Raw genomic sequence first — 26,853 nt, 5'->3', positions numbered from 1 at the left:
TCTGATAAATATCCTGCCATGTTGCACAAAACTATCAGTAGCAAACTCTGTGTGAAGTTAGCCGACTGTCACAGAGCACGGAGTAAATAAACTGTGCTGCAGGGGGGCGTCGATAACGTCATCCCAGCAGACGAGTGTGTAGAAAGCCCTCTATAAGCCCCCCGATAGCCGCCAATAACAACAACACAGCAGCTATGAGCTAACAGAGCTATAGCACACGTTCATTCATTCATTCTTCTTAAAGTATTGGTGAAATAAAGACAGATAATGCCTTATTCAGAGGCTGCATCGTCTAAGCCCCGTTCACTCCGTTATATGGATCCTGAGGAATCTAAATATCTTCTGAAGGACGCCGACTTTCACCAAACTGTTCTTGGTGAGCAGATGAACGTATTTTTAATGCAATACTAGAGAAGTTTGTGAACCTTAAAACTGTGTGCTGCTGACTTGTTTTGGAGTATGTCAGTCTTTGTTATGAATCTAATCTGGTGCATCTGGCAGATGAGATACTGCAATCCATAATTTTGGTTTCCTGGAACAAGAATAAACATCAGACTGGATTTTACTGGATGCAGAGTTAGCTTCATTGTTGCTATCAACAAGTAAAAACCTATTAGCTGTCTTGCTCTGTCCTGTTTGCTCGTGGATTTAGTGAAACTCACTTTCTGAGCCAACCATCGGCAGCTTCTGCAGAAATCCATTTTTGCAGTCTTTGCTGAGCTTGTGCCGCCGTATCCTCAGATTCTCATCTTTGACTGGTAGCTGCTGTCGTTACCCTTCTTCTGAACATTTCTTTTCAGTGAGCTCTACACACTGCTGCTGTGAGATGAGGTTAAAAAACACTCAATCCAAGGCCTGTTACGGTTGATGTGAGAACAAACTAAAGCTCCTGACCTGCAGCTGCAGGATTTAATGGACTGCACCGCTTCCACACGATTGATTGATTGGATAATTACCAGAAGCAGGTGTGCAGGTGCTCCCAACAAAGAGCTTGTCCCTGTGATGTGGTGAGCACCATGGAGGTGTAATTAAACCGAACAGTTTGAGTCCTTAAAAGCGTCATAGCCTTCATCCGAGGAGCTGACAGTGAGGAAGAATCACACGTTCTGCATTTTTAAGAGTTAATGACAAAAGTAGCAAAGTTTTTTCTGTGCGTGTGTTTCAATTTATTTTATTTTCTCAGGGCAAAACAAACATTAATTAACTTTTTTTTTAATTACTTAAAGCTCTATTTTAGTTCTGTGAATAAGAATCCACAGAAAAAAACGCATTATTTTACAAATGAAGAAACCCGGACCCTCATCGAGTGGCGTGGAGCCAACGAGAGCCTTTTCACGGGCCGCCGCAACTCCAATAAAGGCGGATGGGAGTGAATATTCATGTTAATGTATCTTCACAGGGGGCTTGGAAGCACTTTTGACATGTAGAATGACGAATGCTTTATTGAAGTTGTTGTTCGTTTGAATATTTTTGTGTCTTTCAGGGACTTTGTTGTTAACACCGGGCTGATAGTTACCCCAAAACAAGCCAAACAAAATGGAATAATCTGAAAGATACAAGGTAATCTGGTTAATTATATTATCTTGTTCTGTCTACAGCAGGGATGTCAAACTCCGGTCCTCAAGGGCCGTTGTCCTGCAGGCTTTAGGTATTTCCCTGCTCCAACACACCTGATTGAGATCAATGCCTCATTAGTTGGTTTGTGCAGAATTTAACAATCTTTTGAAGAGATTTATGTAATCTGAATCAGGTGCGACATAGACTATATGTCTATAGCTCATATACTATAGCTCTCCGACAGCTTTGTACTCGTACAAATTCGTACATTTCCTCGAAACTGTGCCTAATATTTACAGGAAACACACGAAGAGAAATCTTTCATATTCTGATTTAAAAAGTGGTCAATGTTGTGATGATTTCCTGTTTCTGCTCCTCTGGAGGAAAAATCTGCTGGTTTCAACATGTTTTAACTCAAAAACTGTATCAATAGAACTGCTGAACTGAGTTTTATATGACTGTGAATGAACAGATTTGACTTCTCGGATGCTGACTGAGTCGTAAAGTAGAAGTCATAAATAAATCATGATTTCTTTTTATAAACTCTGGCTGCATCACAGTGACGTTGAACATCTCGTCACCATTGAGCCAATGCTGCTTGGCCAAATGTGACAAAATTAAGTGTTAAGATAAGAAATGAGCAGCTAAATCAGTTGTCAGATGGGTTTTTTTTCAATGGCTGGGCAAAGGATGAATGTGGATGTAGTTGTGAAGCTGTTTAACCACTTCTCTTCACCTTTATCTGGCAACTGTCTTCTTTTGCTTTACTGAGGGACAATAATCTTCATTAGGTGGTCAGGTGCAGGAGATAACCCCCTCCTCTATCTCAGTAATTAGTCTTGGCCCATCCATCTGCTCCATCTTACAGCACTCTGCCTTTTTATGAATATTTCAAACCATCTCCGATTTGAAGCTAACACATTTTTTAGGTCTGAAATCCAGAGAAAAGGTTGTTGCTGTAGCTTCAGAAGCTATCGCGGGCTCAGTTAGGGACAGGCTGACCTCTGGATGTCGTGGTTAAATGTCAGCTACACACTTAAAGCAGCCCCAGGGGAGCTTAGGGTAAAATAACACCTCAGCAGATGGTAACAGGGTTTTATCTTGGATTATGTTTTTTCAACCACGCTGATTCATGCTTGTATAAAATGTCAGCATCTTTGGAGAGAAAATTTAAGACTGTCTACTCTGCAGAAGACAAACTTTGTGATTATTTCACATCTTACCTTGACTTTTGGTTATGACTGCTGCATCCACGCTCAAAATATTCATATAACTGCTCCGTAAAAAGGTTTTAATCTTTCTAACCAGTCTGATCTTATGGCAGATCTTGATCATCTGACTAAAGACTCAAAATGTTCCTATTTTTACATTTTATCTCAACAGATTAAGTTTTGATTCCTCAGCATATCAACGTCCTACGTGATGACATCCACTTTCCAACACTTCACGTTACCTCGGTTGCTCGTTCGTGCCGCTTTGCATTACTAAACATAAGAAAGATCAGACCATACCTAACCCAACATGCCCCCCAGCTCCTGGTGCAGGCCATGGTCATCTCCCGCCTTGACTCCTGCAGCGCTCTCCTAACTGGTCTCCTAACTGTTCTCCTAACTGGTCTCCTAACTGGTTTCCTAACTGGTCTCCTAACTGGTCTCCAGCCTGTGCTGTGAAACCTCTGCAGATGGTCCAGAACGCGGCGGTGCGTCTGGTCTTGGATCAGCCTAAAAGAACACGTCCCCCCTCTGTTCATTGAGCTCCTCTGGCTGCCCTTAGCCGCCCGCATCAAACTCAAGTCCCTGATGTTAGCTACAAAGAGCTTAATGGAGCGGCTCCCATCTACTTGAATGCTCTTGCAAAGGCTTCTGTCCCAACTGGGTCCCTCCGTTGGTCCCAGGATTGTCGTCTAGCAGCTCCTACACCACGCCTAAGACAATCCAAACTCTGTTCATGTGTCGTCCCACGATGGTGGAATGACCTACCGAGCGCTACCAGAACAGGGGCGTCCCTGTCTATCTTCAATAAGCTCCTGAAAACCCAGCTCTTCAGAGAGCATCTCCTATCCCAGCACTTACCTTGTACCTCCCTACCCCCTCTATCTCTGCACTTTATCTTTCTGCACTTCCTTCTATGCCTGCACCCTATCTCTACTCTGTCACCTCTGACAGAGTCGGACTCCTGGGTTCCTTCTATGTAGTTTACTGTTAGCTTTTTATATAGCTGTTATATCTTATATCGCTTTGGATAAAAGCGTCTGCTAAATACATAAACATAAACTTATAAGGACACCGCTGGTTTGAAGTCATTCTTTCTTACTTTTCTACTGCGCTCTCACCAGCGAATGGCTAGTTGTTAGAGGGACATGTTTACAGATGGAACTGATTCACATTGGTAGGTTTATGGTGCTGCATGGTAGAACTGGAGGTTTCTGGTTCCAATCTCGGTCGTGGCCTCTCTATTCTAAGCTTGCATGTTTAGTTTGGATATTCTGGCTTCCTCCCAGTCCAAAAACATGCACCTTAAGTTGGCCCGACACTAAACAATTATTCCAGCTATTTTTCCAGAGTCGGAATAAAATCAGGAAGAATCTCAGAAGAATTGCCAAGGTTTGTTTGGTGTAAGATGGTCATATAATTCAATCCAGGTTGTTTTAAGCAGGTCCTACTCACAAAATCAGATATGTTTAATATTATCGTGATTCTGAGTTTTCATCACATGCGCTGTTATCACGTCCAAACAGGAAGCAGGGGAAGCTGTGGCTGATAGTAACCATGGCAGCGAGGCAAAAAACTATGGTTCAGTTGGATTTACTTCTTCTCAAACCCCAGCTGGTTGAGGCAGATGGCCACCCTTCCTGAGTCTGGTTCTGCCAGAGGTTTCTTCCTGGTTCTGCCAGAGGTTTCTTCCTGGTCCTGGTTCTGCCAGAGGTTTCTTCCTGGTTCTGCCAGAGGTTTCTTCCTGGTTCTGGTTCTGCCAGAGGATTCTTCCTGGTTCTGGTTCTGCCAGATGTTTCTTCCTGAGTCTGGTTCTGCCAGAGGTTTTTTCCTGGTTCTGCCAGAGGTTTCTTCCTGGTTCTGCCAGAGGTTTCTTCCTGAGTCTGGTTCTGCCAGAGGTTTCTTCCTGTTAAAGGGAGTCGTTCCTTTCCACAGTCCCTCAGGCTCAGGACGGAAGTTTGGACTGAAGTTTCGGTGCAATCTGTTGGTTTCCTTAGCTAGGATATTATTTTTTGAATTGGCTCTATATGAATTAATTGGATTATGATTACAATGAATTGAATTCCAATTGGCTTGAATTGGACTATATTATTTAAGTGCCTTGAGATGACAATTGTTGTAATCTGGCGCTATATAAATAAAATTGAATTGAATTGAATTGGACCGAACAAAAGGAGGAGCAGCTAACTACCAGCTGAATGTTTCAACGACGTTTTCTCTCCTTCGTATGAGTAAATTAATTCGGCACACGTTTTACTCGATATGTGTCCACATTCTGCGTTTTTTTCAGCTCTCAACACTGCGTCAATGACAGCTGGGATAGGCTTCAGCCCCCAGCAACTGAACTGGATAAAGAGTGTACAGGAACTGGATGGATGGGTAGGCTCACATGTGATAAAACACATGGTTAGGGTTACAAAACAGTCCTGAGGGGTTATACATTTTACCATTTAAGGAACACATTTCCTATCATGTCACGTGGGCACTGCCCCATCTTAAAATGTATAATTTGCATACTCAGGCTCTTTAATTTATTATTAATCATAAAATGGAAACCTCAAGCTCATGAACAAAGAAACATTTCCCAATGAAAAATTTTAGCCAACCATATCATAATCTGATTTTCTTCTCTCGTCTCTGATCATTTCACACTCGGTTTGTGTTACTTTGAGTATCTGAGCAGAAGGAAGGAAACCAGAAGGCCAGATCTGCATCTGAGTGATTCTGAAGTGTAAACCAGACTATTTTTGGGGATCTTTATATATGACACTGAATTTACAAGGCTGGTCTCGGTATGATTAATACAGTCACTGCTCACATTACAAATACTATTCATTTAATCATCCTGCTCTCATGAGAAAGAAGATTAGCTCATCTGACTCCTTTCTTTCCTTTTATGGGCTAAAACTTCCCAATGATCTAACTTCTCTTTGTATTTTCAGCACAAAGGATTTGGGGCAAGTTTAACATCTGCGTCGCATTTTCCAAAGCATGCGTGTTATTCTTCACGTTCCTCTTTTCCTCCTCAGGCTTTGTGACTATGTGTGAAAAGTTAATTGCTGCTGACTTTATTCTAATTTATATTCACGCCACAGGAGCTGCCGTAGCCCAAACACATTTACACTGTGATCAAAAGTAAGAGTCTGAAACCTCGTCAGCTGTTTGCTGCATGTGACGTCTGATTCTCACACTGCGGTGTGAAAGCGTGGAATTAAAAGCCAGCTTTCCCCCTCAGCAAATGGCTAATTCAGGAGAAGATATGTGTTATTTGAAGTTTTGTTTCTCTGTGGTTGAAAGAAAAGGTTCACAGGTTCACAGCCTGTTAAATCAGAAAGGCACAATTTCACAAAATGAAACTGTTTTACTGATCGGGCTTTAATCTGTTTTTAATTACAGATCCCTCCATCATGTTTGGGACAGAGACATCTTTCTCTGAGTTCCCCCTTTGCTCCTCAGAGTAAAACCCTAAATCAAACTATTCAGATGTGATTAAAGTGGACATTTCAGACTTTAATTTAAAGTAATTTGCTAACATTTCAGTTCCACCAGGTAGAAATTATAAAACTTTTTATTCGTTGTCCCCTCGTTTCAGGGCTCCTTAACACTAAAGCAGACGTGTTTAGCACCTTTAAGTCTCTTTTTCAGCAGATAGTAGCTCAGCTGGATCTGAACCAGCTGACTGGCTCGGCCATGTTTCAGCTCTGAGAAACTCTGGTGCTGCTCAGCAGGATGTTTGGATCATTGTCTTGTTGCAGGATGAAGCTTTGGAGGCATTTACTGGAGCTGGAGCAGATCAGATGTTTCTATCCAGCTCAGAGTTCGTTGTGCAGCTCCATCATCAGTGAGGATAAGTGAGCAGAACCTGTGGCACCAGAACCTGTGGCAGCAGAACCTGTGGCAGCAGAACCTGTGGCAGCCAGACATGCCCACACCATCACACCCCCACCCCCGTGTTCAGCAGAGCAGCTGCTATGCTGTGGATCCTGGTTCCTGTTTTCCACACTTTCTTCCTGCCATCACTCTGATGCAGGTTCATCTGGGTCCAGAACACCTTTTTCCAGAACTCTGCAGCTCCTTTAAGGACTTCTTGGCGAACTGTAACGTGTCCATCCTGTTTCTGTGGCTAACTAGCGGTTAGCATGTAGCAGCGCAGCCTCTGAGTTTCTGTTCATGAAGTCTTCTGAGGACAGTCGTCTCTGACAGAGACACACCTGCCTCCTGAGGATGGTTCTGATCCGTTGGTCGTCTCTGACAGAGACACACCTGCCTCCTGAGGATGGTTCTGATCCGTTGGACGGGCCTTTGAGGATGTTTCTTTCCCACAGTGAGGATTCTTCTGTCTTCCTCGGCCTATCAGAGCGTTCTTTCTTCTTAATAATCTTCCAGACAGCTGACCTAAGGTTTGACCCAAGTTTATTCTGTTTTTTTCAGCCTCATAACAGCTTCTCTCCTCGTGAACAGCTACAGAAACAAGCCGAGGTATCTTTACATTACTACACCAAACAATATGGAGCCCTGAAATGAGGGGGATTGTGTATAAAAAGTGTTGTATTCTGTACACGGTAGACTTAACAATACATCCTGACATCAAGCTTTTGTAATACCAAGGCTGAATTCAAGGGGAATTGTCTTTGTGCAGCGTGATGTTGTTTTCTTTTGACTATTCGTAAGGACTGTCAGCAGGCTCCGGGCTAACCACTTTCTCAAGGCCCCCACCAGGAATACATACTTATACTTCCAGAATCACTGCTGTATAACTTTGACTGTAACAAAACATACCTTTAATGTCAAAGAAACTTATATAGCTCTACATATCTCTGTACAGAAATTGGATTCACATACTCACACAACACTATGAGCGCTTTGTTAAGCTCATATCTTGTTTGAAATTAATAAATAGGATGAAGCTTGGATTAAGGCGATTAACTACCAAGAAAACCTACAAGAACTGCTTCTTCATGACATGAAATGATGATTAAACTGAAAATGACCATAAATTAATAGCAAAAGATAGAAATATGCAAACTGACTCCTAAAGAAAAAAGCAGCAAAACTGCAGATAACTACAAAGAAATGTGTTAAGACTCCAAATAGAGGTCAGAAGACAACAAGTTGCTAAATAATGACCATAAAGGAAAATATAATGATCAAATCATTTTTAAAAAGACACCAAACAGATGTGAAATGTCGATAAATAGATACAAAGACTGTAAACGGATAACAAAAATAACCACAAAGATAAGAAAAAAAGACAAAGTAAATGGAAAATGACCACAATCCAAAGATTAAAATGTGTCAGATTGACTATAAAAAGGCACAGATGGGTCACACAGATGCAAAAGACTACAAATTTCCTCCATTATTAGTAATTTCACATTTATTATAAATAAAAAATGACAAATGGAGGCAAAATTACCAATTAGAGACACAAACTAAAATATTTTCAAGATGATAAATATAACAGAAAACATTAAATCTGGACTCAGACCAGGAAAGCTGAGAAAAAAACGAGATTTATTTAGTAAAAATACAAGTTTGTGTCTTCAAAGATCTAATATTTTACTAAAAGCTAATATTTTATGTTATGATATCTTGTTTGAAATGAATAAATAGGATGAAGCTTGGATTAAGGCGATTAAATACCAAGAAAACCTACAAGAACTGCTTCTTTACGACATGAAACAGGTGTGCAGGCCCTCTCATCACCTGATTTAAGATTAATTCCATCAGACGGACATTTCTTTTAAAATACACAGTAGAGCCCTGCAAGGGACTGTTTTCTGTCCACTCCCACCCGCAACTTTGAGGATTTATGCCCGCAAAATAATAGAAATGCATTGATTTTGTGTCTTCTCCCGTCCAGCAGGAGAAAACACGTCATTTTATAGGTTATTGATAAAGAGATTCACGGACAACTGAGAAACTTCTCCAAATATCACACTTGCCTTGCTTTGTCTTTGTGCTGTAAAGACCTTCTTTGAGCATCCTTTCCACATAATTTATTGACATCCTGTTGCTAGGATACATCCCGATCCCGCAGTGGGTTTTTTTAGCCGCCCGCGAGATTTGAGTTGGGTCCCACGGGACCAGCAGAACCCAATCCTAATGTAGCCCTCTAATACACAGAATGATCTGAACGGTAACACAGGGAACATAAATGTAAAAATTTTTTAAAAAACATCCACGAAGGCTATTACGCACAGCCTGTGTAATTTTTTGTGTTTGAGCTAGTGTTGGGAACTTCGACTCTTTTGGCTGAATCGGATCATTTTCTCTCGAACAGTAAATTGAACGAATAATTTCGTTCATTTTTCCAGCAGGTGGCGCTGTAGCCCTACTGTGGGCGTTGCACAAAATGGCCACGGTTCTAAACACTTAACACTGAAGGAAACATCGTTTGCTTCAGCTGAGCTAACAAAATACAAAACACAAAATGCCACAAACAATTCAAACCATGTGAAAACCTGGGAAAGCAAATACACAATAAGGTGACTCTGTCTGTATCCTCCCTGCCATTGTTGTTTAAAGCCCGACTCTGACTCAGTAGCTGTCACGTGACAAATTAACGAACGAGAACGATCGTTCAGCCCTGTCACGTGACAGCTGGTAGAGGACAAGTGAATGTAAAACTCACATTGATTTTGACAATTAGTAACAAAGTAACAATAAGTTCCCTAAAATGTTATCCCCTCTCCAAATATCACACTTGCCTTGCTTTGTCTTTGTGCTGTAAAGACCTTCTTTGAGCTTCCTTTCCACATCATTTATTGACATCCTGTCGCTAGGATACATCCCGATCTCATTGTTTTTAGCCGCCAGCAGTTGAGTCGTGAACGAATCAGTACTGTTTCCTGTCCTGCTGACTGAGCTTATGCAGCTGCCGCCTGCCATGTGGCGAGAGAGGGTACTGCATGAAAATTAAAACGTGAAAACTGCGTGAAAACGAACGAAAAAAAGATTAGTTCATCGCGAATCGTTCGCGAACGACACATCACTAGTTTGAGCTCCACTTTCTGGTTTCTTTCGCGACATTTGTCTTTTTCCTTTACTCACAATTTCCACTTCGGCAGAGTTTAAGGACCACAACTGGCGCATCACAAGTTGATGGCCGTAATCATTAACCAATCACAGTGGCTTAAATTTATTCAACACATTAATCTTTACGCCTGTCTGTTACACAAACATACCAGAGACCTTCATCAGAAACAGAGTGGTGCACATCCCTGAACAAAACACAAATATAAATTAAAATGAGCTTCAGTATCCTCCATCGTAATTCTGTATCTCAAGAAGACGAAAAAAGAAAGCGCTCCTTTGAGTTCAGAGATTTTCCGGTATAAAAAAGTAAATATGCTCCTGAAATATGAGACTTTACAACACGTTGAGGTTCACATTCACAGAAAAGTACTTCATTTCACACGATAATTAAATGCACAATGATTAAAAGTTTGCCACAGCTTCTCATTAAGTTTGGTGCAAACTTTCAAGTGAGTGAGGAGCTCAAAGGGAATTAGGCCAAAGCTTGAAAAGATCGTTAACAGTGAGGGCCATCGAGATAATGAACACCTGGTGTGTTCCTCTAAAAGGGTTTTCAGGGGGACTGATGCAGACGTGGTAATGACCCGTTAATTAATATCATTTTACCTGAACGTACTTGTTCGTGGATATTTCTGAGCTTTGGGGGTGATCATTATCCAGCTCATAGTACCATCATCAGCATGGTGTTACGTAATATTCAATGTTACAAACCAGGCCGCAAACTTACAGTCGAGTCCACTCCACCAGATGCAGTCTGAAGTCTGTCCGACGCTGTGGACGAGAGAAAACCTTCAAGACATTCTGCTGCTTCTAACTTTGTCTGTTAGAGGTTATAATGCATGTAAGAGCAGCTGAATTCACTGCACAATTCAATTAAATTTTATTTATATAGCGCCAGATTACAACAATTGTCATCTCAAGGCACTTAAGTAATATAGTCCAATTCAAGCCAATTGGAATTCAATTCATTGTAATTATAATCCAATTCATTCATATGGAGCCTATTCAAAAAATAATATCCTAGCTAAGGAAACCAACAGATTGCACCGAAACTTGTCTTCAGTCCAATCTCCCGTCCTGAGCCTGAGGGACTGTGGAAAGGAACGACTCCCTTTAACAGGAAGAAACCTCTGGCAGAACCAGAGTCAGGAAGAAACCTCTGGCAGAACCAGGAAGAAACCTCTGGCAGAACCAGAACCAGGAAGAAACCTCTGGCAGAACCAGGAAGAAACCTCTGGCAGAACAAGAACCAGGAAGAAACCTCTGGCAGAACCAGACTCAGGAAGAAACCTCTGGCAGAACCAGAACCAGGAAGAAACCTCTGGCAGAACAAGAACCAGGAAGAAACCTCTGGCAGAACCAGAACCAGGAAGAAACCTCTGGCAGAACCAGGAAGAAACCTCTGGCAGAACCAGAACCAAGAAGAAACCTCTGGCAGAACCAGGAAGAAACCTCTGGCAGAACCAGAACCAGGAAGAAACCTCTGGCAGAACCAGACTCAGGAAGAAACCTCTGGCAGAACCAGAACCAGGAAGAAACCTCTGGCAGAACCAGAACCAAGAAGAAACCTCTGGCAGAACCAGGAAGAAACCTCTGGCAGAACCAGAACCAGGAAGAAACCTCTGGCAGAACCAGAACCAAGAAGAAACCTCTGGCAGAACCAGGAAGAAACCTCTGGCAGAACCAGAACCAGGAAGAAACCTCTGGCAGAACCAGACTCAGGAAGAAACCTCTGGCAGAACCAGAACCAGGAAGAAACCTCTGGCAGAACCAGAACCAGGAAGGGTGGCCATCCGCCTCGACCAGCTAGGGTTTGAGAAGACAGAAAAGAGGGAAAAGAGGGGGGAAAAACACCATAACACCATTCAAAGGATACCTGCTGGAACAGGGAAACACAAGTTAATAACCACAATAATGTCACATGGACATAAAATCATTTGAGAAATTAAACAGGGGGAAAAAGAGAGCAAAGTGAGGAAAGGTGTGACAGATGAGGTCCCCCAGCAGTCTAAGCCTATAGCAGCAGAACTATGGGATGTTTCAGGCTCACCTGAGCCATCCCTAACTATAAGCTTCATCAGAAAGGAAAGTTTTAAGCCTAATCTTAAAAGTGGAAAGGGTGTCTGCTTACTGGACATTTACTGGCAGCTTATTCCACAAGAGAGGGGCCTGATAACTGAAGGCTCTGCCTCCCATTCTGCTTTTAGGGGCCTGATAACTGAAGGCTCTGCCTCCCATTCTGCTTTTAGGGGCCTGATAACTGAAGGCTCTGCCTCCCATTCTGCTTTTAGGGGCCTGATAACTGAAGGCTCTGCCTCCCATTCTGCTTTTAGAAACTCTGGGAACCACAAGTAAACCTGCAGTTTGGGAGCAAAGTGCTCTGTTGGGAAAATATCTTACAATGAGATCTTTAAGATATGATGGAGCTCGGTCATTAAGAGCTTTATATGTGAGGAGAAGAATCTTAAATTCTATTCTGAATTTACGCTGCACAGACGCTGTCTTTGAGTTACTTGAATGGGGATTTTGTCAGATAAAAATCAGGATTTTATTCTAACAGAGCAACAGTTTCTGATACTTTCAACCGTGGAAACTAAACGGAAAAATATGTGAATGAGAGCACATTTATTGGGAAAATGGACACGTTTCCCTGTGCCCATTTTCACGTTCCTGTATTAATTTCTGCCTCATTGTGCAAATGAGGGGGGGTGGGTGTAATTTAAGATAAAGAAATCCATTATTTGGAAGGAATAAATGGATCAATACAATGTAAAGGTATATAATACAGAAACAAATACAGAAATAACAGATAAAGAAATAAAACACATTTGAATTACCGTATTTTCCGCACTATAAGGCGCACCTGATTATAAGGCGCATGCTAAAACATATAGTCTACAAAAAAAAAAGGTCACGGAAGCAAAACAGTGAGTTTATTTGAACTTTATTCTAGTATCTAGTATTATTCTACTATTTAACAATACTCACATTATTTTTTATCTTTCTCGAGCGACGGAAGTGGCCAGTTGCCATTAATTTCCAATGTACAGAGCGAAGAGGCGTGGCTAAAGTGAACGTGGCGGTGAGTGATGCGAAGTGATGTAATTTTAGTAGAATTAACATCATATAAACATTATTATTTGGCCATTTATATATTTTTGTATATCTATTTTAGATTATTGCAGGTTCGGTCCTCCATACTGCACCAGGTTTATAAACTTAATCTGCGACGGTGAAATTACGGCATGATTTTTTAGAGCCATGCATGACTCATGCTTGTGATTTTGTGCCTTAAAGAGTGATTAATACCAGCTGTTTGAGGTCAAACCACAGACAAGGAGAATAAAACTTCCAATCAAGTATTTTCCTGTCGGTTTGCTGTGTTTGCGCTACTGTGAAGTCTCAGACTCTTTGCTTATATGGTACAATGTGCTTCAATTATTACGGTTTGTAACTTCTATCCATATTTATTTCTACATGGTAATTCAAAGCTGTCACACCCCACAGAAAAGAGGAAACTGGAAACCTAAAAGCGGCGATCGGCACAGAGGTGTAAAGACAAAGCTGAGAAAAATGAAGCCTCACCTTCCCTTTGTGATATTTTAACCAAAGCAGGTCACAGATGTTTCATTACGTCAGAAAATGTGTAAACCTGTGAAAAAAGGGCACAATGCGTCAAAGCAGTAGACCCCGAGTCATATTTTACTGTACAGTAACTGTCTATTATGTGTAAATAAAGAGAGATTTGGTCATGTTCTGTTTTGGTCTTTGCTCAAACTTGTGTTGTAAAGCTCTTCCGCTGCAGGCCTTTGTCACATGATGCTTTATTACCTTGAGTTTCTTTAACCTTCTTTAAAATATAAAGATCAGAGACACAAAGGCTTACATCACGACTCGGTCACTCCGGGTCTAGCAGTGCCTACAGCACACTGAAGACAATCCAGACTCTTTTCATGTGTTTCATGATGAGTGCTACCAGAACAAATGACTCTCGATCTTCAAGAAGCTCTTGAAGACCCAGTTCTTCAGAGAGCATCTCCTACCAGTGTAAAATATAAAATATTGGCCATAAAAGCGACAATTCTTAAAGTTAGCCCCTAAAATCTTCCGCTAAAAGTGACTTTCAGAGTTCGAGGAACTACGATGAGTTCTCAGTGGTGTTATTAACCATCCTTTTCTCAGAAACCTGCACCAAGTTCTGAGTTTTTTATGTTGAATCAGTCAAATGTCTTTACATCAGGCCCTGATTCTGGCTTCTGTGTTTGAGTTCATATCTGTTAGTTTCATTTGTTCTCAGAGTCCAGAAATCAGCAGTTAGGAAGCGGGACAACAGCTCAGTGGGCTCAGCATCTGTCACATCTGTCTCCTGGATGGCCAACAGGCTCATCAAAGTGTCTGGTACAAAAACCCATTACTGCTGACACACTGGTTTCCAGCCACATTCAGACCCCCCTGTGCTCCATCTACATCCACCTTTTCCTCGCGTCATTACAGTCTCGTCAACTCATGCCTCCTGGTCAGTGTTGCCAGGTGGGAAATGTAGTTTTATCATACCAGAGACATAAAATGATCATATTTTGAGGGAGATTATCGTACACCCGTTATAACCAAAATAACAAGTCTATTGATGCTAAAGTCACTCTAGTGTTGATTAGAGTCTAACAGACTCACTGCTTTGCATCAGCAGCTGCATTAGTAAATGTCCCCGTAAACAATGACGAGTGGGAACTAATGAGCCAAATCATGAGGCCTGGAGGCCACCGACTGTTAGGAACTTCTGAGGCAAACGGATGCATGTAGCTCACATAGAAAAGCACGATGGGCTTGAAACTGATTTGAAAATGGAAATGCCTTCAGGGTTCACAAAAAAATCCCACAGACAGTTGCGACAACCTGATTACAACCGATTACAGCCACACATTCCCAGAATGGTCAAATTATCGTATATTTGGCCTTTTTTGGGATTATTGATCGTACATCGTACACAGAGCAAAATTATCGTACACGGAGCAAAATTATCGTACACAGAGCAAAATCATCGTACACAGGGCAAAATTATCGTACAAATACGATAATTATCGTACACCTAGCAACGCTGTCTCCTACCCAAGCACTTACCCTATACTTCTATATTGTTAGCTTTATGTTAGCTGTAATGTTACATCCTCAAGTTGCTTTGGATAAAAGCCAAATGCATAAACACAACAGATGACAAATGACTCCAAAAAATTACTATAAATAGATTAAAAAAGACTTTAACGACATATTAAAAGAAAAAAAATACATAAACATGCCAGTTCGCACCAAAATCACCATAAAAATGTCCCCTAAAGAAACATAAAGAGACTTAAAAGTAGCAAAACTACTCCAAAGTGATGCAGATAACCACTAACACACATATAAAGACTTCAAATAGAGGTCAGAAGACAACAAGTTGCAAAATAATGATCAAATAGATCAAACTGGCAGATTAAAATGAGTCAGCTGGACTCTGTTGTAAATTTATTCATGTTCTGTTCTGGTAAAACTCTACCACAGCAGTTATGTCATCGGTTTTATTAGCTTATTTTTCCCTCTCCTCACCAGATGTGTGTCTGCATCCCTGGTTTACACAGTATTACAGAATCTGGTCTGGTTATAACAATACATTTATATTCATATCCAGTTTGCTTAAGGCCGGTAATTCCCAGTCTTTGCCATCATTTTGTGTGAAATTAACTGATGTAATCTTGGCTTTATCAGATCTGTTCCTCCCAGTTTTGCCCCTCTGTGGCCTTGATCCGAGCACTTGATCAGCACATTGTTTGTGTCCTGCGCCTGATTCGCCACCCTGCTGGGAGTGTTCACACACTGCGAGCTGAGCTTCAATAAGAAGATTTGTGTTGGACGGATTTGCTCTTGCCTTCTGATTTGTCCATTGCGCAAACTTATTCCTGCGAGATCGTTGTTGGGAGACGGCGGGGAAACCGATCCGTGTCATGCAGCCTGATTTCGGGGCTGATAGCAGCTGGGTAAATTTGCAGGGAGGTGAGACAGGGTCGGATAAGGCGTTGTAAGGGAGCTGCGCGGCTTTGCGTTTGGAGACCGGAGCGCGCTGGGCTCTGAGCGCATTCCCGGCACGGCTTAGACCCGCTGCACCTGTCACCTTTCGGCTTGTAAAGGGCTGCTGGAAACGGTTCATAGATGAGAACTACTCCGATGAGAGCCGTTCTCCGCCGGACGAGGAGCCCGTTAGTCACCAGGGACCATGTCGGGAAATCTCACCGATTTTAACGACACTCTGCCGGCGGCTGAGGTCACGCGCTACAATTTCCCAGCGCTCATATTCGGGATTATGCTGATTGTGATCGTCATTGGTGGAAACGTGCTGGTGTGCCTTAGCGTTTACCTGGAAAAGGCTTTAAAAACTACAACTAACTACTTCATAGTGAGTCTGGCGTTTGCAGATCTGCTGCTGGCGGTGCTGGTTCTGCCGCTCTTCGTTTATGCTGAGGTAAGATTACTAAACGGGTTAAATGGCCATAAGTCCTGAGAAGTGTCAGTCTGAAGCTGTGGCAGGAGGACTTTAACAGAGAAATCCCACCGAGGACCGTCTCACACAGGCAGAAATAACACAAAAGGCTTATAAACAGACAAAAGAGATGGAAAATTCGAAGAAAAACATAACAAACTTATGCAAAGTGAAAGAATAAACACAAAAAGGCTTAAAGGAAAAACATAAAAACTCTAAAGAGATGCAAAAATATTTCTAAAGAACGGCCAAAAAGAAAAACATAACGATCTGAAATGTAAATGACCGCAAGATGAGAATAAATATACAGAAAAGGACTTAAAATAGATGTCAAAGACTTCATTTGGACACAAAAAACTACAAACAGATGCTAAAAATGGAGAAACTTTTGATTATTACAGATGTAAATGGCTCCAAAGAGAATTAAAACAACCCAAAACTAATAAACGTAAAAAAATAAAGACTATGAATAGATACAGGATGAAAAAAATACTCTGAATAGATGATTAAACTGAAAATGACCATAAATTAATAGCAAAAGATAGAAATATGCAAACTGACTCCTAAAGAAAAAAGCAGCAAAACTGCAGATAACCACAAAGAAATGTGTTAAGACTCCAAATAGAGGTCAGAAGACAACAAGTTGCTAAATAATGACCATAAAGGAAAATATAATGATCAAATAATTTAAAAAAAGACACCAAACAGATGTGAAATTATGATAAATAGATACAAAGACTGTAAACGGATAACAAAAATAACCACAAAGATAAGAAAAAAAGACAAAATAAATGGAAAATGACCACAATCCAAATATTAAAATGTGTCAGATTGACTATAAAAAGGCACAGATGGGTCACACAGATGCAAAAGACTATAAATTTCCTCCATAATTAGTAATTTCACATTTATTATAAATAAAAAACGACAAATGGAGGCAAAATGACCAATTAGAGACACAAACTAAAATATTTTCAATATGATAAATGTAACAGAAAACATTAATCTGGACTCAGACCAGGAAAGCTGAGAAAAAAATAGATTTATTTAGTAAAAATACAAGTTTGTGTCTTCAAAGATCTAATATTTTACTAAAAGCTAATATTTTATGTTATGATATCTTGTTTGAAATGAATAAATAGGATGAAGCTTGGATTAAGGCGATTAAATACCAAGAAAACCTACAAGAACTGCTTCTTTACGACATGAAACAGGTGTGCAGTCCCTCTCATCACCTGATTTAAGATCAATTCCATCAGACGGACATTTATAACAGCCATGACGAGAGGTTTAAATCTGGAAACAGTATTTTCAGGCACAAAAAAAGGTTTAAAGGTTGTAATTAAGCCCTCATTAGAACACTGAAGGCCACCTGCCTGCTCGCCTGATGTCTTATTATCCCAGAGATGCCCTGTGGAGGGTTTCCCCGTAAGTCTCCTTTAATTAGCTGCATTTGTGATCTCGTTACCTGTGCCAGCAGTCACAGCGAGGTAATCTACAGAGAGTCACACCGGTGGATTAGAGACGTCAGCCTGGAAGCTAACGCCTGCCACGTTCACCTGAGGAAACGGCATGGAGGAAGCAGAGCGTGGGGTTTGTTGTGAGCGTATTTATAATGAGTCTGTTTGTGTGTGAGCAGTTTCAGGGTGGAGTTTGGACCTTGAACATGCCGATGTGTGACGGCCTGATGACCATGGATGTGATGCTGTGCACCGCCTCCATATTCAACCTCTGTGCCATCAGCGTGGACAGGTGTGTGTGCGCTGATCGAGTCACGATTTCTGTGAAAACGTCAATAATCCTGCTTCAGTGGAGTTTTTCCTGAAGGTTTACGACTAAAAATGTTTGTAAATTAACCAAAAGACAGAAAATGTGGCTGAGAAAATAAGAACAAACAGAGTTTTTTATCAGTTCTCAGCAGCTTTAAAGTGAACATCTGGTCTGAGCTCCTTTATTCTCCAACACAGCCTGAACCCTCTGAGACAAGCTTTGTGTCATTTCTTTAAGGAGTCTTCAGGAATAGTTCTCCAGGCTTCTTGAAGGACATCCCAAAGCTCTTCTTTGGATGTGGGCTGCCTTTTGTTCCGTTCTCTGTCAGATGATCCCACACTGCTTCAATAATGTTGAGGTCCGGGCTCTGGGGAGGATTCATCCCTCCATAAGACCTGTTGCCACTGATTTTCAGTCCACTTCTTGTGTCATTTGGCACAGCTCAGCCTTTTCTCCCTGTTTCCCTTCCTTAAGAACGGCTTCTTGACAGCCACCCTTCCATGGAGACCATTTCTGATGAGGCTTGGGCCAACAGTAGATGGATCAGCTGAAGGTCCAGATGCATCTCTCAGGTCCTGTCAGGTCACAGCTGGATTTTTTCCTCTTTCTTAAGGACATCACTTTCAGATCCTGTTCATCTGCTGTAGATAGTTTTTTAGGCCTGACACTTCTTCTTTTGTCCTCCACTTGTCCAGTTTCCTCAAATGTTTTAAGGACACACTGCACACCATGCTGAGATATGCCAAGTTTTCAGCTAATAGCTCTTTGGGAATCACCTTGTTGCTGCAGAAATCCTATTTTCTGTCTGTCAAACTGTGTTTTCTTTGCTGTTTTTCATAGATGCAACTAAAGAAATGGGAACAAATGATGTGTCTTTGAGACAAAGTGCCTAAAGATCCAGTTTAAAATGGCTTCTTTGCTAAGTTGTCTGTTCTGTGTCGACACAACACTGGTTCATCCCTTGAGTTAGGAGCCTTTTTTCTGCCTGAATGGTTCAAAGGTCAGAGTTAAGTGGGTCAAAAATGACCCGCAATCATTTCCTGTTTAATTTCAAGGGGACATTTGATTCTGATCAGCTGTGACTGACAGCAATATATATTTTGTGGACCACATATCACGAGTGTCTCATCTAAAGATTATTGTACACAGCAACATCTGATACATGAAGAATGTTATACAAGAACTGGGAAGTATAAGGCCACCATGGGACCTGTTCCCGGTCAACTGCAGACAGCAATGCTTCCCCGGTGATTGTCTCACTGGAGACAAAAAGCTTGTGCCTTTCAGTGGGAAGTGAAAGTCTGCAGTAAAGTCCAAAGAAGCCCACCAAGTATGGCCTGAAGATGTTCTGGGTTCGTGACGCATGTATCCCCCGATGTAGTAGAAGAAGAGGCTTACAACCAGGGGAAGAATCTGGGAGGAAACATTATCCGTGCTTTCAGAAACACAATTCAATTCAATTCATTAATAGCAATTCATTAATTCATTGTTCAGTCTTTTTCTAACTGTGCTGTCATGACCTTTAACCTTTAACATGCTAACTGAGGCCTGTAGAGTCTGAGATGTAGCTCTGGGCTTTTTCACCTTGGGGTGACCTTTGACCTTTAACATGCTAACTGAGGCCTGTAGAGTCTGAGATGTATGACCTTTAACCTTTAGCATGCTAACTGAGGCCTGTAGAGTCTGAGATGTAGCTCTGGGCTTTTTCACCTTGGGGTGACCTTTAACCTTTAACATGCTAACTGAGGCCTGTAGAGTCTGAGATGTAGCTCTGGGCTTCTTCACCTTGGGGTGAACTTGCTGGGACGTCCACTCCTGGGAAGATTGACAGCTGTCCTGAATGTTTTCCACTTGTGAATAATCTTTCTCTCTGTAGAATGATGGACTCCAGATAGTCTGGAAATGGCCTTATAACCCTTCCCAGATTGATGGGCAGCAACAGCTGCTTCTCTGAGATCATTGCTGATGTCTTTCCTCCTTGGCATCGTGTTAACACACACCTGAAAACTGACAGAACTTCTGCTTTTATTGAGCTGCTCACACTGACTGATGATCAATTAATCAGTGCATTGATCAGCAGCTCCTGGCTGCTACTTACCCTCTTAATTCCTGTGGAAGCAGTGTGGGTTCACTTAGTTTTTCACACACTGCTTCTTTATTTTGTCTCAGTATTTGTGACACAGTGTCATGTGTTCATCTGAGGTTGTTTCACCAGCTGATATTTAAAACCTTCCAAGTTTCTGCAGGTTTTGAAGATGTCAAAAAGAGATGCGATTTAGAAAAAAGGGTCAAAGGGATGCAGCTCAACATTCCCTGTGTCAAAACAACAGCTGGTACCTCTAAACTGATAAAATTACTGACAGAAAAATGATAATTCCTGTGTGCAGAATTGAATCGATTATAACATCATGGATTTTGTACATTTTGTATGATAAAATCTATCCAAAGACTTCGTGTCAACTCACTTGAAGCGTTTCCAAACTGTCGCTCTGCTCTAATAAAATCCTGATTTTATAACCACAGCCTCACCTGGTAAAATCACCACTGAAGTAACTCAAAGACAGCGTCTGTGCAGTAAGTTCAGCTGTTCGAATCTGACACAGAGAGAGTTGGAAGCAGCAGAATGTCGAAGGTCAACATGTGGGACTGACTTTGATCAATAACTTGATTCCTCTCCCGTGGATGTGTCCTGGGACAAGGATGGTAGTTTAATTCGAGCTGTAACCGTAGAACTGCTGCTTGTTAATGTTTCTGATGTCCAGCGAAGTTCGTTCAGTATCAGATTACCGTGTTCTGCAGTCTGCCATCACATAACAGAGCAATAAAATATGATATTGGATTACTGCAGGTCCATTATTCTGTTTTGCAGGTTCATTGCCGTGTCCATACCTCTGAATTACAACCGAAAACACGTGGATCACCGCCAGCTTTTCCTGCTGTCTGCCACGTGGCTGCTGGCCTTGGCTGTGGCCTCACCCGTCATCTTTGGCATCAACAACGTGCCTAACCGCGACCCCAGCGAGTGCAAACTGGAGGACAACAACTACGTGGTTTATTCGTCCGTCTGCTCCTTCTTCATTCCCTGCCCCATCATGGTCCTGCTATACTTCGGGGTTTTTCATGGGCTGCGGCGATGGGAGGAGGCCCGTAAAGCCAAACTGCGGAGCAGCATCGAGGCGTGCAGGAAGCTGCAGCACGCAGCCGTCGCCACCGCCCTCCCGCCGCTGACTGGCACCATCCCGGGACCCCTGCCCATGCCCCTGCCCAGGATCATAGAGAGGGATCTAGCCCAATCTCGCGTGGACGATACGGGTGACTACATACAACAGGAGATCCCTTACCCTCGTCAGTACCGAGAGAACTCCGTCCCAACGGTGACGTTAAGCCAGCAGCCGCACACCAGGAAGCGAGCTAAGATCAACAACAGAGAAAGGAAAGCAATGAGGGTGCTGCCCGTCGTTGTGGGTGAGTTCCAGCCACAAGATCATCATCATAATGGGACTGGATAGTGTAGAGGTTTGATTGCCACCTTTCATGTGGGAGATCTGGGTTCAAATCCCCTCCATGAAAGGTACTATCTCCAGTAAAAGTGTCTGCTAATATTAATATTATCCTAATCAATCCCAGTTATACTTCTGAATGCCAGTGGTCCAGTTTTTGGTAATACTGGACCCCCAATTTCCAATCCAACGAACTCTGTATTCATTTTTTCTTCATATAGTGTTTGTTATTGGCTAATAAAGTCAAAGTCAAGTTTATTTGTAGCACATTTTAATGTACAAAACAATTCAAAGTGTTTGCATTGCAGCAGGGAGCAGGAAAAGCACAAAAAATATGTAAAAGAACATAAATAGAAAGAAATAAAATAATTAAAATGAATAAAAACAGTTTAGATAAGTTAAAAGATATCGTGCAGATTTCATGCATAGACACATGAGAACAGAAATGTTTTTAAATCTATTTAAAAATGTCTGCATTTGGTGACAGTTTAATCTTCTCTGGCAGTTTGTTCCACTTGTTTGCAGCATAGCAGCTAAATGCTGCTTCTCCAGGTTTAGTCTGGACTCTGGACTGGACCAGCTGACCCGAGTCCTTGGATCTAAGAGCTCTGCTGGGTTTATATTCTCTGAACATATCACAGATTCTGGGATTTATAAACCATCAGCAGGTTTTTAAAATCTATTCTGTGACTGACTGGAAGCCAGAGTAAAGACTTTAAAGCTGGTGTGATGTGTTCAGATCTCTGAGTTCTGGTTAAAACTCCAGCAGCAGCGTTCTGGATGAGCTGCAGATGTTTGATGCTCTTTTTGGGAAGTCCAGTTAAAAGACCGTTACAGTAATCTACTGGAGATGAATGCATGGATGAGTTTCTCCTGGTCTTTTTGGGAGAGAAAACCTTTAATTCTGTTGATGTTTCTGAGTCTGTAAAAAGCTAATTGGTGACAGCTTTGATGTGGCTGCTGAAAGTCAGATCTGAGTCTATCAACACTCCAAGGTTACCAACTTAATCAGTGATTGTAAGGGCCTGAGTCTCCAGATATTTACCAACTCTGACCCTCTTCTCTTTGCTGCCACTGACACAGTAGGTCTGCTGGGCTGCAGTCGTCTGGTGACAGAGACATAAAGTTAAAGTTGTAACGTCTGCATAACTGTAATAAGACAAATCGATTCAATTAAATGTGAGTTTAAAGGCCGTAATCAGTGGCGGGATACACTAACCAGCCGCCATGCCTGATTGATGCAGGTGTTTATCCGATCTGCCATCAAATTTTTGAGGCTTGGGTTGTTTTACATGGAAAAAATTAGCATTGTGACCTGTTCAGGCACTTAACTCCACGTAAAACTAACAACTAAATATCCTTTTAAGAATATCTTTCATTGCTTTGGTAGATTCTGGAACATTAGTGACATATTTATGTTTTGGATGTAAAAATAAAGGCATCAAATTGGATTTCATGAGGACTTTAAAGGGATTATTTTGCCATAAACACATAAGTACTTTTCCAAAAACATTTTAAGATAAAACAGGATGTAAATGAACATTTCGGACAGTCCAGAGGCTGATCAGAGCATGTGGGGAACTTCTGCACTTTGTCTTCACAGCTCAGCAGCTCTGAAAACTGGAACCTGGCCCTTTCTGCAGGTCAGTTTGAGTTCTGGGATAAAAGCGTCACTGCTGACTGACCATCGCTCAACATGCGGCGCCATTATAGCTTAAAGCCTTCAATCCAATTATTATGCAACACATGATCTTACAGTGACACCGTCTCTGCTGTGCACAGGCTGCAGAAACGGTTCACATCCACCGGAGATGAACCCGTTTCATTCTACAGTTGTCATCCTGCACGTAAAAATAGAAACTATTCAAATATTCAGCTTTACATTTTCAGCTGCCACGTCTGAGTGCAAATTGCAGTGCTAAGCAGATTTCCAGCCAACTTTGGTTTAGTGACGTAGAGCTGTAAGACCCTAAAACCATTCAGACTAATGAATGGCTCTGACAATGCAGTTAAAAGCTTTCAGACAGAGGTAAACAACACCGGAACGTAAGTAATCTTCATGCTTTAGTTGCTGTACCTGTCCCGGGGCGCCTGGAGGCCATCCAAGCTGTCACAGGAGCAGAGTACACCCTGGACAGGTCGGCAGCCCATCACCAGGCTATAAATAATCTTCATTATCAATATTTCAGCTTTTTAGGGCTCCAGGCAGCTAAATTGATGGACAACATCATGTTTTATCAATGCTTTTTTTCCTCCAGAAGAGACTTTTGCTGCAAATTATAAGACGCTAAAATGATTAAACTTGATGCTTTGGTCCCAAATTCCTCCTTTAACGTTGTTGACATTTTCTTTTTTAATACAACATATTTATCGCAATTTTGTCATTTAAGTTTCTAGTTTGGCAAATTAAAGGTGAACTCCGGTATTTTTAGACCTTATTTCTGGCATGAAATACGTTCTTCTCCTCACCGAGAACAGTTTGGTGAAAGTCGGCGTCCTTCAGAAGATATTTAGATAACTGGTGATCCATATAACGGAGTGAACGGGGCTTAGAGGATGCAGCCTCTAAATAAGGCATTATCTGTCTTTATTTCACCAATACTTACAATACAGCTTTTGAATGGCAAGATCATCTTCAAAACCCTGCCAGATGGTTCTCTCGACAGGACCAAAGTTACCTGCTGTTACTGTCAGTTGAACTGCGTTATCTAATTATCACTTGTTAGCAAAACACACGGCTGATGTAGACATCCCCGCTGCCTCTCACCAAAGGCAGACCTCGCCTAGGAGTTTCCAACAGAGACACCTGGATAACTCCACCATTTATCCCAGAGTATTTGCCATCATGCACCTGGTGGAAATTCTTAACAACTGTATTTTAAGCTGAGCTGCTGTAGAAGCCCATGCATGTGCTCGGTTCAACACAGAAACCACGAATTAACCTTTACAGTAAAACACTGTAGAGCTTATTCTCTCCAGACTTGTCCAACCGGAGTTCAATAATGTGTGACAAAAAAACTGACCCTCGATCTGTCGGTAATAATCTGTTTGCTTCATCAGATGTAGCTGAATCTGTTGTGAACTTTCATCCGTGAATGAGTCCACCTGTAGACAAACTGAACCACAGTTCATTTATAAATATTACCCAACACAAAACTGCGCTTACAAAGCAGAGTACTGACATGGACTCCTACTTTTAACAGTGGCCTGGATGCATGTTATGAATAAATACTGAGCAAGGTGTCCCACTTACAGGGGAGCGGTAGCATATTATGCAAAGTCCCTCAATCTCCTGGAAAGAAAGACAAATTCAGCAAGTAAATCACTCAAATCTGTGTCATCGTCATTGTGAAAGGATTCCTGAGACTCACTGACGTCTGTTCTCAGATGCAGACGAATAATAACTTCCCACGGCACAAGATTTGTTTTGTAAGGGTGTATAAATCCTGTTTTCCCCCTAAGACAGACTGGAAGTGGTGCCCAGTTTCTGTTCTTATGTGGTCATTTGACATGTTATATTAAGGACACATATTCAGTGTCTTCAGTGGGCTGCAAATGAATCTCAAGACTTAAAAGGTAAAAACAAAAGCCTGAGCTCACCTGGCTGTGAGGGTAGAACTTAAAGTGAGAGTCAGGTCAGCAGAAACATTTCTTGTAGTTAATCCTCAGCTGATCACCAAGCCCAGTATGAAAGCTCGGATAAAGATAATTTAAGATAATTTGTCAGCTTTGTCGGGAATGAGATCCTTCCCCAAGTGGAGGAGTTCAAGTATCTCGGGGTCTTGTTCACAGTGAGGGACGAATGGAGCGTGAGATTGACGGCGGATCGGTGCAGCGTCTGCAGTGTTGCTCTGCACCGACCCGTCGCTGTGAAGAAGGAGCTGAGCCAGAAGGTGAAGCTCTCTATTTACTGGTCAGTCTACGTTCCCATCCTCTCCTATGGTCCCGAGCTGTGGGTAGAGACCGAAAGAACGAGATCGCGAATACAAGCGGCCGAAATGGGCTTCCTCCGCAGGGTGTCTGGGCCTCCCTTAGAGATAGGGTGAGAAGCTCAGACATCCAGGAGGGGCTCGGAGTAGAATGAGGTGGCATCTGGTTAGGATGCCCCCTGGACGCCTCCCTGGGGAGGTGTTCAGGGCCCGTCCCACTGGGAGGAGACCCCGGGGAAGACCCAGGACACGTTGGAGAGACTATGTCTCTCGGCTGGCCTGGGAACGCCTCGGGGTCCCCCCGGAAGAGCTGGAGGAAGTGGCCGGGGACAGGGAGGCCTGGGTTTCTCTGTTAAAGCTGCTGCCCGCCCGACCCCCGGAGAAGCAGCAGATGATGGATGGATGGATGGTTGGTTTGTTTGTTGGATGGATGGATGGATGGATGGATGGATGGTTTGTTGGATGGATGGATGGATGGATGGATGGATGGATGGATGGATGGATGGATGGATGGATGGTTTGTTGGATGGATGGATGGATGGATGGATGGATGGATGGTTTGTTGGATGGATGGTTGGATGGATGGATGGATGTGGATGGATGGATGGATGGATGGTTTGTTGGATGGATGGATGGATGGATGGATGGATGGATGGATGGATGGATGGATGTGGATGGATGGATGGTTTGTTGGATGGATGGATGGATGGATGGATGGATGGATGGATGGATGGATGGATGGATGGATGGATGGATGTGGATGGATGGATGGATGGATGGTTTGTTGGATGGATGGATGGTTGGTTGGTTTGTTGGATGGATGGATGGATGTGGATGGATGGATGGATGGATGGTTTGTTGGATGGATGGATGGATGGATGGATGGATGGATGGATGGATGTGGATGGATGGATGGATGGATGGTTTGTTGGATGGATGGATGATGGATGGATGGATGGATGGATGGTTGGTTGGTTTGTTGGATGGATGGATGGATGATGGATGGATTGATTGATTGATTGTCAGCTTTGTGATCAGAATTTTAAGCCCCGGATGGGAGATTTGATCATTTCTGACCTCGTCCTTGTTGTTTTCGTACAGGTTGCTTCCTGTTCTGCTGGACACCGTTCTTCGTGGTCCACACCATGCGAGCCTTGTGTTTGACGTGCGACATCCCTCCCGCTCTGATGAGCACGGTCACCTGGCTGGGCTACGTCAACAGCGCCCTAAACCCCATCATCTACACCATCTTTAACACAGAGTTTAAGAAATTCTTCAAGAAGTGTTTCCGCAGCTGCTGCTGACATCAGATTTACCGCCAACACGGTGAACTGAAG

General features: G+C 42.3%; 1 protein-coding gene across 1 annotated transcript; it reads left to right on the top strand.

The window, feature by feature from the left end:
* The first annotated feature begins 16,053 nt into the window (after positions 1–16,053).
* drd4b (dopamine receptor D4b) lies at positions 16,054–26,853 on the top strand. Its single transcript, XM_072381182.1, has 4 exons — positions 16,054–16,299; positions 17,957–18,069; positions 20,957–21,552; positions 26,618–26,853. Exons 1-4 carry the CDS (start codon positions 16,054–16,056, stop codon positions 26,818–26,820), a joined length of 1,158 nt encoding a protein of 385 aa, XP_072237283.1. The 3' UTR covers positions 26,821–26,853.

Source organism: Leuresthes tenuis, unplaced genomic scaffold (genome assembly GCF_036924035.1).
Source record: "Leuresthes tenuis unplaced genomic scaffold, fLeuTen1.0.hap1 SCAF_2, whole genome shotgun sequence".
Classification (NCBI taxonomy): domain Eukaryota; kingdom Metazoa; phylum Chordata; class Actinopteri; order Atheriniformes; family Atherinopsidae; genus Leuresthes; species Leuresthes tenuis.
This window is presented reverse-complemented; position numbering and strand designations above follow the sequence as displayed.